The 14,307-nt window shown below is 38.1% G+C and overlaps 1 protein-coding gene across 1 annotated transcript in view; it reads right to left on the reverse strand.

The window, feature by feature from the left end:
- l(3)mbt (lethal (3) malignant brain tumor) overlaps positions 1-14,307 on the reverse strand; it is a 195,801-nt gene that overhangs the window by 148,887 nt on the left and 32,607 nt on the right. The window contains exon 2 of the mRNA XM_090372140.1: positions 4,921-5,241. Coding sequence (XP_090228266.1) covers positions 4,921-5,179 — 259 coding nt within the window. The 5' untranslated portion in view covers positions 5,180-5,241. The remainder of the gene's footprint in view (positions 1-4,920; positions 5,242-14,307) is intronic.

The following is a 14,307-nucleotide window of genomic DNA, read 5'->3' on the forward strand; positions in this document are numbered from 1 at the left end:
GAATAACTTTGATATTATATATTTGGATCTTAGAAAAGCTTTTGATACTGTTGCACATGGAAGACTGCTGCACAAATTGGAGCAGTGTGGCACTGGAGGCAAATTGCTGCTATGGATAAAGGAATGGTTGAGGGGGAGAAGACAGAGAGTGGTAATCAAGGGACACTGCTCATCGTGGACTAATGTTATTAGTGGAGTCCCTCAGGGTTCAGTGTTGAGTCCATTATTGTTTTCTGTATTTATAAATGATATTGATGATGGTATCAAGCTTAATGTCCAAGTTTGCAGATGATACAAATGTTGGCAGGGTTGTTAAGGATACTACTGGCACTATGCTGCTGCAACAGGATCTGGAAAGGTTGAGCAGATGGGCTGAGAGGTGGCAAATGAAGTTTAACATTGACAAATGTAAAGTACTACACATGGGAAACAGCAACCCCAGAGCAACGTATCAACTCTGTGGTACTACACTGACAGTGGTAGAGAATGAAAAGGACCTGGAGGTAATTGTGCAGGCAGATATGAAGTTCTCTGAGCAGTGCAGACAGTTTGAAAGAGTAGCTCATGGTGTCTTATCAATGATATACAGGAATTTTTCTAGAAGGGATAAAAAGGTGATTATTCCCTTTTATAAGGCAATGGTCAGGCCGCACCTTGAGTACTGTATACAGGTCTGGAGGCCTCATTTCAAGAAGGATGTAAAGATGCTGGAACGAGTACAGAGAAGGGCAACAAGGTTAGTGAACGGAACGAAGGGTTGCTCTTACGAAGAAAGGCTTATGTTTTGCAAATTACAGTGTCTGGAGACTAGGCACCGGTGAGGTGATCTGATAGAGACGTACAAAGCCTTGAAGGGCTTGAGCATGCTCAGTGCTGATGGGATACTGCCTCCTGCTCAGAATAATCACCTGAGAGGGCATAAATTCAGATTGAGGAATGACAGATGTAGGATAGATGTGCGGAAATTTGCCTTTAGCCAGCGAGTAGTTGGTTGGTGGAACAGACTTCCATCCCTTGTTGTGGAAGTTGATAGCCTAAATAAATTTAAGGCTCAGCTGGACAGGTATTTCAAACAAACGGAGGGGTGAAATGGAAGTGGTTGTTTTTTTTTTTTTTTTTTTATTTGGCTGATGCTGCATAAGCTTGCTTTCTTACATCATATGCCTCTACTAATGCTAACTATCCCAAATAATGCTTCTGATGCACAAGTTGAGTCCAACATTTGTCAAAACGAAAGTCCTCCTGCACCTTCTTCATCTCCTCGATAATATCATGACTAGGGCCGTGCAAAGGTACTTGGTGATCCGGATACAAAAGAGGTTAGCATTAGCATTAGTAGAGGCATTTGATGCAAGAAAGCAAGCTTATGCAGCATCAGCCAAAAAAAAAAAAAAAAAACCCACTTCCACTTCACCCCTCTGTTCGTTCAAAATACCTGTCCAGCTGAGCCTTAAGCTTATTTAGGCTATCAACCTCCACCACAAGGGATGGAAGTCTGTTCCACCAACCAACCACCCGCTGGCTATAGGCAAATTTCCGCACGTCTATCCTACATCTGTCTTTCCTCAATTTGGATTTATGCCCTCTCAGGTGATTTTTCTGAGCTAGAGGAAAAATCCCATCACCATTGAGCATGCTTAAACCATTCAAGGCTTTATACACCTCTATCAGATCACCTCGCTGGTGCCTAGTCTCCAGACACTGTAATTTGCAAAACTTAAGCCTTTCTTCGTAAGAGCACCCCTTTGTTCCATTCACTAATCTTGTTGCCCTTCTCTGTACTTGTTCCAGCAGCTCTACATCCTTCTTGAAATGAGGCCTCCAGACCTGTATACAGTACTCTAGGTGTGGCCTGACCATTGCCTTATACAATGGAATAATCACCTCCTTATCCCTGGTGGAAAAATTCCTGTATATCATTGACAATACTCCATGAGCTACTCTTGCAGCCCGTCTGCACTGCTCAGAGAACTTCATATCTGCCTGCACAACCACCCCCAAGTCCCTTTCATTCTCTACCACTGTCAGTGTAGTACCACAGAGTTGATACGTTGCTCTGGGGTTGCTGTTTCCCATGTGTAGTACTTTACATTTGTCAATGTTAAACTTCATTTGCCACCTCTCAGCCCATCTGCTCAACCTGTCCAGATCCTGTTGCAGCAGCATAGTGTCAGTAGTGTCCTTGACAACCCTGCCAACCTTTGTATCGTCTGCAAACGTGGACATTAAGCTTGATATACCATCATCAATATCATTTATAAATACAGAAAACAATAATGGACCCAACACTGAGCCCTGAGGGACTCCACTAATAACATTAGTCCACGATGAGCAGTGTCCATTGATTACCACTCTGTCTTCTCCCCCTCAACCACCCCTTTATCCATAGCAGCAATTTGCCTCCAATGTCACACTGCTCCAATTTGTGTAGCAGTCTTCCATGTGCAACAGTATCAAAAGCCTTTCTAAGATCCAAGTATATAATATCAAAGTTATTCCCTGCATCCAGTTCTTTTGTGACTGCATCATAGTATCCAATCAAGTTGGTCAGGCAAGACTTCCCCTTAACAAAACCATGCTGTGTCTGAGCTATAACTGAAGTCTTGTCTAAATGATCCTGCAGTGCTTCTTTAACCAGTGCCTTCATTAATTTTCCTGGAACAGAAGTTAAGCTCACAGGTCTATAATTCCTTGTGTCAGCCTTTGATCCTCCTTTGTGAATTGGGGTCACATTTGCACATTTCCAGTCTATGGGTACCTCCCCTGAGTCCAAGGAAGCTCTCATAATTATGGCTAAGGGTTTGCTTACTTCCTTTGCTGCCTCCTTTAATATAACTGGATAGATCCCATCCACCCCGGGTGCCTTTCTTGTGTTTATCTTCAACAGTTTCTCCTCCACTTTACTCCCAGTTATTTCAAGATTCTGTAGCTTACTGCTAGAGTTGAATACACCTCTGGCATTCCCCTTGCTGAATAACTCCTCATGTGTGAATGTCGATGCAAAATATTCATTTAGTTTGTTAGCTACCTGAGCAGGATCATCAACAGGTTAAGGGGCCTCGTTTATTTATGTTGAGACTTTGCTAGCTCCCTCAGTTGGAGCTCCCTAGATCAGGATCCCTGGTACAGCACATCCAATATACCCAAAATTGCATGGCCCTGATCATGGCCATCTTTGAAGCACTCGTGCCATTCATATATCTTGCCATTTCAGTGCATGCTTTGAAAATGATTTTTGTAACCTCTAAAGTCAGTTTCAACACAAAAAATTTTATAGTGCTTTGTTCAAAAAGGAACATTCTAAAAAATGATATGAAATTTCTTATCATCAACCACTGATAAAAGTAAACCTATGTGTATGTGCAACCAAAACACAATCAACTGTAAAGAAACCTACACATTTTAAGGTACGGAATATCTTTTTTATCAAATAAGAAAAACTTATTTGATATTCTGTTAACAAATGCTATACTGGATTTTTTTTTTAACCTATCTTATATTTGCATATTCTGCTTAGCATAATAAACTGAAGTAATCTATAAATTACTTCTATTTTTAGTATTAAAATTTCCTTCAAAATATCCACATTTACCAATTGTAATTTTCCTGTTTTCCATTTTAACTTCAATATCAAATATAAACTAATAATATGATTAAATATATTCAAATGACTTTTTCCTTCAAGCTCCCCTCTGAATTCAATACTACTCAGATAATATCCACTCGTCTGTGGCATTATTTACTGTGAATTTCATCATATTCATTCATGCTCTCTCTCTCTCTCTCTCTCTCTCTCTCTCTCTCTCTCTCTCTCTCTCTCTCTCTCTCTCTCTCTCTCTCTCTCTCTCTCTCACACACACACACACATCATATAAGAATATTTAAATAATGAACAGTCTACATTTATTTAAAGTTCAGTGAAGAAAAGCATAATTAGCCCCATATTATAGTTGCGGTCAGAAAACATTCCAAAAGGAACAGAACTATTTTATGCATTTATTATGAATAAGTATTAAAAACTTATTTCGACAGTTTTTACCTTCATTAATAAAAACCTTTTGCAAATTCATTATTTATGGAATAAATACAATAATCTCAGTACTAATTTTATTAAATAATCCTATAATTTTAGCACTATGAGCTGATATTCAAAAGTTATGAGAATAAAGTAACAATGCTCAATAATGATAGGTACTATGTTACAGCTAGATTCTGAGCATATACTTTTGTGGTAGTTTGCCTTATTGTACACCATTTTATATGCCACTCACATATGTAAAATTCAGTGTAGATGTGTACAATGTGCTCTGCATAACGAGCAAGAGCTTGCATCAAGTTTTGTTTCAAGCTTAGTTAAACATCTCAGTTAACATGACATATTACAAGAAGAGCCCTTGAAGAAGGAGCATTATTAAAGCACAAATGTTCACTGGTTTGCAAGGTTCAGAGGCTGATCAAACTACAATAATTATCCAACAGTTCCTGGCCAAGAATGATATGCCTCTGGTTCCCACCCTCCCATACCCTTACTCTCCTGACCATGCTCCCTGAAACTTCTTGTTTCTAAAGATGAAGTTCAAAGGTAATATCTTGGATATTTATGAAAAAACAAAAGGAATACCTGACATTATTAGGAGGGAAAAAAAAAAAAAAAAAAAAAAAAAAGAATTTCAAACATACTTTCGAAAATGGCAGAATTACTGATCTCGGTATCATGAAAGCCTATAGTACTTACTGCTATATTAAGGAGAGTAATTTGAAGAGAATATAATGAAAAAATTAATCTCTGTTTTTAATCCATAACTTTTGTGTAACATCTCATATATATATGTCATGAATATTGTGCTGGTTTGCCTTTAACATATACTCAGTACCCATTACCTGTCCAGAATTAATGTAATTGATGCAAAAATAATTTACCTGCCAGAGTAGCAATGGATGTTGGTACTGCTTGACCTGTCAAGACAGCACTTGTAGTAGGACGTATTTCTCCATTACTGAAAGTTAAGTTGATGACAGCACTTGAAGTCCCTGAACCTGCTATACTGCTCAATGGTATACAGGACTGATTTCTTGAAGATGACACCACAGTCTGACTAACCTTAGTATTACTTTCAATAACAAGATTCCTAGTTTCTTGAGAAACACTTGTTAAACAAGAATTCATTGAAGTAGTCATCTTGAATTATAGTGAGGTATACAACACATTCATTATTTTTGACTCAATTTGAAACATAAACACTGGAAAAAAAATGAATGAAGGATTAATGATTTTACATTATTATTTACATAAATGAAGTTAACAAAGTTACATATCTTTACATGACTTTGTTAGTACAAGTATTAAGTATAGATATTACTGGAATTTTTTTTTTTCTTTTCTGTTTACACTTTGAGGTAGCCATATAAAGCCAGAAAAGTTTATAACTGCAGTAATTTACAACAAAAGATAGCAATTGCTGTTACAATCAACCACTTATTTTTAACATCAGACTCGATTGTGAACTCATGGAATTCTGTACCTTCATGCTAGGCTGTCCACTGATTTATGATTCATTTTTTGACAACACAAACAATGAATACAGTTTAGTTGAAATCACAAATTCATTTCATAGTAAAATTTCCTCAGAGCTATCACTTTCACCAGTACTTGCAGCTACTGTTAATCTATTATTCTATATATCCTCCCCAAGCTAGTAGTTTCCAAACCCACCTAACACTGCCTCAATACCATCAGCAAATATTTTTACAGCTGTTATAAGTAAAAGAGAAGGAACAGGGTTTGATATAGTTAGATCAAACCCTGTTCCGGCTGAAAACAGGGTTTAATGTAACTATATAACTTTTTATGGATGTTTGTGTAATACAAAGGGATTATGTGGTGAGAATTTTAAACACGAGACTAGGTGAGACCTTAAAGGTTCACAGAGACTGCTAATTGGGGAAGGGAGGGAGAGAAGAGTCATAGGAAAAATGCATTTAGTAGTATTGGCCAAGATTCTTGCATTACTATAAACTGTTCTGTTGAGAGATAAAATGCAATAACTTAAAAAATAGTGCATACTGGGCCTGTTGAGAGTTTATTAATACAATGAGAGATGGTACTGAGTGCAGGCCGACAAGAGAGGGCAGTAAAAAATAATGGGGAATTGCTGACAGTTTAAGGAAATGTTAAAACTAATCAAACAGCCATGTGAAAAATTCTTGGGGAAAGCAATACTATATGCACTAAACAGGATGTGTCACAGACAAAGATTTGCAAATGACTGAAATGGGAGAGCAAATAAAAATGTTTATTTATTATAATGAACTATAACTATCCAGATGGGCATTGGGACTTGTGGATAGGACACTGATCTACAACTAATCAGGCCTTTGATCATCTGAACAACTGCTTTTCATATCATACCAATTTGTAGGAATGCCACCCTGGGGAAGGGGGGGGGGATTAGGGATCATCCACATTCCTGTCATTAAAAACCTTCAAACTAAATGGCCATAACATTTTAGTATGAGAAATGTCTGAAGAAATTAATATTAACATGTAGGTTAAGTGCAAATGCATCATTTTAAGACAGTTATCTACCAAAGTAGTTAATTAATTAATTAAATTGGCATCGTTTTGGTTATATCTGGTTATGACTGTCTTCACAAGAAGTTGCAATGGTATTGTACTACCTCGAATAAATAACACTTCACCAGTGGAGAAGATTATTGTTATTTATTCTCGGCAGATACCACCACCCAGATGCCACCGTTTCAAAGCTTGTTGGATTCTCTTCGGTGGGTAGGCAGGTACCCTGGTGTTGCAATAGTGATAACCCAGTTATGAAGTATAACTTCACAATATGAGAGATGCCTGATGGGGTGTAGTAATTTAGACTACAAGTATTTAGGGGCAAAGGCTTCATGCTACAAGGTAGAATGACTAACATGTAGGTTAGTGCAAATGTATCATTTTAACATAGCTATCTACCAAAGTAGTTAATTAATTAATTAAATTGGCATTGTTTTGGTCATAACTGGGTTGTCACTACTGCAACACCAGGGTACCTGCCCACCCACCAAAGAGAAGCCAACAAGCTTTGAAACGGTGCCGTCTGGGTGGTGGTATCTGCAGAGAATAAATAACAATAGTCTTCTCCACTGGTGAAGTGTTACTTATTCCAGGTAGTACAATACCATGGCAACTCATTGTGAAGGCAGTCACGATATGAGATATAACCAAAACGATGCCAATTTAATTAATTAATGAACTACTTTGATAGATAGCTGTGTTAAAATGATGCATTTGCACTAACCTACATGTTAGTCATTCTACCTCGTAGCATGAGGCCTTTGCCCCTAAATACTTTATAAAAATTAATATCAGTATTAACCATACAGTGCAAGGAAGCCAAAAAAAAAGGAATAGATAATAAAATACAGATTATGCATAAGGAAACACGTAACCTTAGAGGTTACGTGTTTCCCTCCTCACACAGGTAACTATCCTATCTAGTTGACCTTTGAATTGCTTCAAACTGTCAGAATCAACTACCTGCAAAGGCAACAGTCAGCATTAACATTAGTAGAGGCATATGATGCAAGAAAGCTTATGCAGCATTGATCAGAAAAAAAAAATAATAAATAAATAAATAATATTTCACCCATTATTTTCTCCAAACGTTTGTCCAGTTCTTCCTTGAATTTATTTAAGCTATCAAATTCCACAATAACAGATGGAAGTTTGTTCCAGCAATCAACTACCTGCTGGCTAAAGGAAAATTTCCACACATCTATTCTACAACTGTCTTTCCTCAATTCGAGTTTATGCTCCCTGAGTCAATTCGAGTTTATGCTCCCTGTTTCATAATATGCTGATGAATCCCATCAGCATTGAGCCTGCTCAAACCATTCGAGGTCTTATACACCTCAATCAGATCACCACACACATATCAAGTCTCCAGATGCTGCAATTCGCAGAATGTAAGCCTTTCTTGGTAACACTAACCCACTGTTCCCCTCACCAATCTCGTTGCCCTCCTCTGTACTCGTTCCACCAGCTCTACATCTTTCCTAAAATTAGGCCTTCAGACCTGTACGCAGTACTCGAAGTGTGGCGTGAGTGAGCATTGCCTTAAACAAAGGAATAATCAGCTCCTTATTCCAGCTAGCAAAATTCCTGTATATCATTTAGACCCCATGAACTGCTATGCCAGCCTGTCTGCACTGCTCAGAAAACTTCATATCTGACTACACAATTACCCCACATCATTTTCATTTCATTTTCATTTCATTCTCATTTCAAATTTACCAACTTTCCACAGTTGGTAAATTTCTCTGGGGATACTGCAACCCATATGCAGTACTATGCATTTGCCAATGTTAGACTTCAGGTGCCACTTCTCAGCCCATCTGCCCAACTTTTCTAGATCCTGTTGCAGTAGCATTCTATCATTACTGTGATTAATAACCCTGCTTATCTTTGTGTCATCTGCAAACTTTGACATTAAGCCTGATATACATTCATCAATATTATTGATGAATATACAAAACAACAATGGACTGCACAATTTCCCCAGGCCAAACCCTGGGGGATTCCACTGATAACACTGGTCTGTAAAGAGCACTGTCCATTGATTACCACTCAATGTCTTCTCCCACTCAATCATCCTTTTATCCACTGTAGCAACTTGCCCTTAATGCCATACTGCTCCAATTTGTATAGTAGTCTTCCATGTGCAACAGTATCAAAAGCTTTCCTAAAATCCGAATATATATGATATCAAATTAATTTTTTGCATCCATTTCCTGTGTGGCCACATAATAGTACCCAATCAAATTGGTCAGACAAGACTTCCCCCTTAATGAACCCATGCTGTGTCTGAATTATTACTGCAGTCTTGTCTAGATGATCCTGCAATGCTCCTTTAACCAGTGACTCCATTATTTACCCTGGAAAAGAAGTAAAACTAATGGGTCTGTAATTACTCATGTCACCCTTTGATCCCCCTTTGTGAACTGGGGAAACATTTGCACATCTTCAGTCCATAGGACCTCCCCTTAGTCCAAGGTTGCTCTCATAATTATGGCTAAGGGTTTGCTTACTTCCTTTGCTTACTACTTTAATATAACTGAATAGATTAATCCACCCCAAGTGCCTTTCTTATGTTTAACTTCTACAATTTCTCCTACAATTTGCTCTCAGTTATTACAAAAGCATTTAGCTCCCTGTTGGAGTTAATAAGCTTCTGTCCTCCACTATGCTACAGAATTACTCGTGTGTGGATGTAGATATAAAATACTCATTCAGTTTGTCAGCTATCTGAGCAGGATCATCAACAACTGAGCCATCGATATCAAGTGGACCAATCTGATTCATCCCCTTCCTTCTAGAGTTTACATAAGTAAAGAAGTCTTTACTGTTTTTCTTTGCATCCTTTGCAAAAGATTTCTCGTAATTTGCTTTCTGTGACTTGATTACAGACTATCTATCTATGATTACAGACTATCTATGTCTCTTGATAATTTATATGCATCTCATTCATTTTTATTCTCTGCCACGAGTCTCACTAGGTCGTCTGACATCCATTTAGGCCTAAAACTTGAAAAGAATTTCTTAATAAACATGAAAGTCTAGTAGCTTCCAAGATTAATTCCTTGAATATTTCCCATTTAGAATTTGCTGTTGGTAACATAATCAGTTGGTCCCACTGTATAGAATTTAAAAACTGAGGCCACTTTAGTCACCTTTACAAAATCAAAAACCCCTCCCTTTACCCCAATGGTAGTCACACCTTTAAGTGTGACTACTATTGGGGGTAAAGAGTGTACTGATGTGGGATTTAAGTAAATCCCACGTCAGTACACTCTGATCACTGTCTCCTAGTGGTTCCTTAATCTGCAAATTATTAATGCATGGATAATCACTGCTGATAATCAGATGAAAAGCATTACTCCCTCTGGTTGCCTCTTAAACATGCTGCTGTAGAAAACAACCATCCAATAAATCCACAAAAGTCTTGCTAGTGTGCAAGTGACCAACCATAAATTCCAGTCAATATCTGGGAAATTATAAGACATTCTGATTTATTGGTCCACTATTTCTCTGTATAGTTGTTTGTTGTACTCATTAGAATCATTAGGCCCATAACATACTCCTCTCATTTTCCTTTTTCCAGTGTATGTCACACCAAATTGACTCAACATTGCACTGTCCACCTGTGTCAACTGTGATTTTGTGTGTTTCTTAACGAACAGCATAACCCCTCCTTCCTTCTTATCCTTTCTGTACAAACTGGTCTCCCCAAATTCCAATCCACATTCCTTATATCTGTGCAACACTACATCTCTGCTATCCCAACAATATCTGCCTTTGATGTGTTGACCAGCACTTCAAATTCATCAAATTTATTTACTATACTCCTAGCACTGGTGTACATGGTAGTATACATGCACTTGGTCTTAACTCTTAGTTACCCTAACACAACCCATTTATTTACCTGTTTCATTATGACTCCCAGCAAGCCTTGAGATCCCCAGCAACTTGCCTTCCAGACTGCTGCTCATTCCAATAGAAGCTGTGCAAGAATCATTTCCACCTCTGCCTGCGGCTACTGTTAATCCATTAGTCTCTGTATCTTCCCAAGCCAGGCAGACTAATAGATTAAAAGTAGCTGCAGGCAGCTACTTTTAATCTATTAGTTAAATTTAAAGTCTGTTAGATTTTAAATCTAATAGATTCTTATAACTATTAGATTTAATATCCTGAAAAAGGCCTCTGAGGTTGGGAAAATTCATATTTTAGCATTAAATCTGATCACACACCAACCATAACAGTAAGTATTTACTGTAACTAAAATAATTACATATTAAAATAAAATAAAATAAAATAAATATTTACAAAAACTGCTATTATATTAAATTAAATTATATACATATAAAACATTAAAACTGTAATAAAATCCTTGAGATAAAATACACTAAAATAAACCGGATTAAAAGCGATAAAAACGATAAAAATCTCTGGAGCTTTCGGAGGCATCCGCCTCCTTCTTCAGCAGTAACAAAACTTCCTGCAGCACATCCATATATAACAGGCTCACGGTACCTATACACGTGGTGCAGTCGGCACATGGTCTGAACTGGAAGCAGAAATAGCTCGGGAACATGTTAAGCAAAACCGTTCATCCGTACTTAGGATGATAGTTTCAAACAGAGGATGCATACGCATACCTCTGTCCCTATTCATAATATTGTGGTCGGATGAACAGATTCGTAGGCTCTCGAGCCATTTACGGTTCCAGAACCCATGCGCTCGATCCGCGATAACCGCATCCTGTGGGGAAATTTGATGCTGCTTCTCCCAAAAATCTAATAGATATAAGGCGGAAGTGATTCTTGAATGCCTTCTTTTGGAATGAGCAGCAGCCTGGAAGGCAAGCTACTCGAGATCTCAAGACCTGCTGGGAGTCATCATGAAGCAAGTAAATACATGGACTGTGTTAGGTGACTAAGAATAAGAACAAGTGCATGTATACTTGTATGTACACATATGCTAGAAGTATAGTAAATAAATTTGATTAATTTGAAGTGCTGGTCAAAGCATCAAAGGTGGATATTGTTAGGATATCAGAGAAGTAGTGTCACACATATAAGGAATGTGGAATTGGAATTAGCATGGCATATGATGCAAGAAAGCAAGCTTATATAGCATCAGCCAAAAAAAACAAAAAAAAAAAAAAAAAACACACCAAACACCATTCCCATTTCACCCATCCATTCACTCCAAATGTTTGTCTAGTTCTGCCTTGAACTTATTTAAGTTGCTGACCTCCACTACAACAGATGGAAGTTTGTTCCAACTATCAAACACCCGCTGGCTAAAGGCGATATCTGCACATCTAATCTACAATTGTCTTTTCTCAATTTGAATTTATGCCTCCTTAGGTGAGTAATCTGAGCAAGAGGAAAAATTCCATTAGCATAGAGCTTGCTCAATCCATTCAAGGCCTTATACATCTCAATTAAATCACCTCACAGGTGCCTAGTTTCCAGAAGCTGCAATTTGCAGTCTTTAAGCCTTTCTTGGTAACACAAACCTTTTGTTCCACTCACCAATTTCTGGAATTACTGGATGTTGTTCCAGTAATCAATAATTCACTGGCTGAAAGAAAACCTCCTATAAATCCTCCTATCTGAAACTCTTCCCATGTAATTTAAATTTATGGCCCCTTGTTCTGGAATTCTTTATTACTATGAAAATTCTGCCTTATTTACTAACTAATTTTACTAACTCCTCTCAGAGCCTTATAAACCTCAATTAGGTCTCCTCTAAGATTCCTGGTTGCCAAGCTCTGTAGCCACATGATCAAAATCTTTCTGCATATGGTTGCCCTTTTGCCAACCTCATCACATGAATTTCTTCCTTGGACCCTTCCAAGAAGCTCGATGTCTTTATTTTGGTGAGGTCTCCATATTTGAACACAGTATTTCAAATGCTGTCATACAATTGCCAATTAGTCACATTAAGGTCATAAATTGGTCATAAAAAAAAAAAAAAAGAAGCATTTTCTCTAGGGGACTGTTATTTGACATTGCTATTGGACATCATTTCAGTTCATTCAGTGAAAAAGCTGAAATGCCTAAGGGATACACACACACACTAAATGTGGAATATTTCAGAAAATAATTCCCTTTATCCTTAACAATTTGCTTTCAGTTTAATTATAACTGTGTAATATTTATTACTTTTTCTCCCATATACTTTTTTTAAGTCTCTTTCTCTTTACAAGCAACATCACATTCGTGAGTCAAATACAAGTGAAGTGTGCATAGTGTCTAAAGCTAACAATACTGCATTAAACCCACATTTAGTATATGAACTTTTTTCCAAATAAACTACAAATTGTATGGGGGAAAAATAATAATTGTCAGATTCAGTTTGTTTGTTTGTTGATTTTAATGAAATTTGGGATGGCTTCAATCTTTCTAAATGAACTAAATAAAAATTTCATGAAAATCCATCCACTGGGTTTTAAGTTCTTACATGTCGACAGACAAACAGATGGGCATGGTGAAGACAGTAGAGGCTTATATATATATACACATCTTATTACATACATATACAGGGTGATTCACTACCAGTGCGACAAACTTGCAGGAGATGTGGGGGGACACAAAGATGAATCGGAATCACATAGCATTGCAGGGTCCGAAATGCCATCGTCATGCGGTAGAGGACGTTGAACGGGAGGTCGTGTGAACAGCAATCCCGCTGGAAGTCAGCATTTGTGAACCGGTTCCCGAGGCAGTAGGATGGACGAGTATTCAAACGTTGAACTGGTTGACATGCACCTCGCATATGGAGCTGCGGACTGTAATGGGTGCGCCGCTCTGCGCTTGTACCAGGAACGTTTCCCACACAGGCGTGCTCCTCATCATACGATTTTCGCAACATGTGCACAGAAGGTTACGTGAGACTGGTTGTTTCACGAGAGGTACCATGAATCGAGAGCGAACAACGAGGACGCCAGACAATGAGGAGAATGTCCTACGTCTTGCAGAAGGCAATCCGAGTACGAGTACTCGAGCAATAGGCCAATGATTGGGTATTTCCCAATCCACTGTAGGGAGGATACTGTCAACAAACCAAATGAGTTCATACCATCTGCAACGCATCCAATCATTGGAGCCTGTGGATTATTCACTCCGGAGGACTTTTGCTACTTGGTTTCTTCAACAGAAATAGTTCGCAAATGCTGACTTCCAGCGGGATCGCTGTTCACGTGACCTCCCGTTCAACATCCTCTACCGCATGACGAAGGCATTTCGGACCCTGCAATGCTATGTGATTCCGATTCATCTGTGTGCCCCCTACACCTCCTGCAAATTTGTCACACTGGTAGTGAATCACCCTGTATATATTAAAAAAAATAATATCTGCAACCATTGTCAATCCACTGCAGAATGGAGGCCTCTCATCAAGTCACATAGGAAATGGGCCATAATCTGCCATACTGGTCCAGTGCAGGTTGGCAGATTGACCATTTTAGCAGTGAGGGGCTTGAACTGTCCACTCAAAGAGAGATATGCTATTAAATGTGAAGTTGAGTTAAAAAAAAAAAAAAACTCTCCACATCATTTGGCCATTCCCTCTAATAGTTTATAATCGTTCTTCAAATTTATTCAAATTACCCACTTCCACAACTCCAAATGGAAGTTTTTCAACAATCACTTACTCTGCTGTAAGTAAAATTTTCATACATCTATACTGCAACCATCATTTTACAATTTATGTCTCCTTATGTATCATCCTAGAAAAAC

Source organism: Mastigoproctus giganteus, chromosome 4, assembly GCF_048544385.1.
Source record: "Mastigoproctus giganteus isolate SK-2022 chromosome 4, ASM4854438v1, whole genome shotgun sequence".
In the NCBI taxonomy this organism is placed as follows: domain Eukaryota; kingdom Metazoa; phylum Arthropoda; class Arachnida; order Uropygi; family Thelyphonidae; genus Mastigoproctus; species Mastigoproctus giganteus.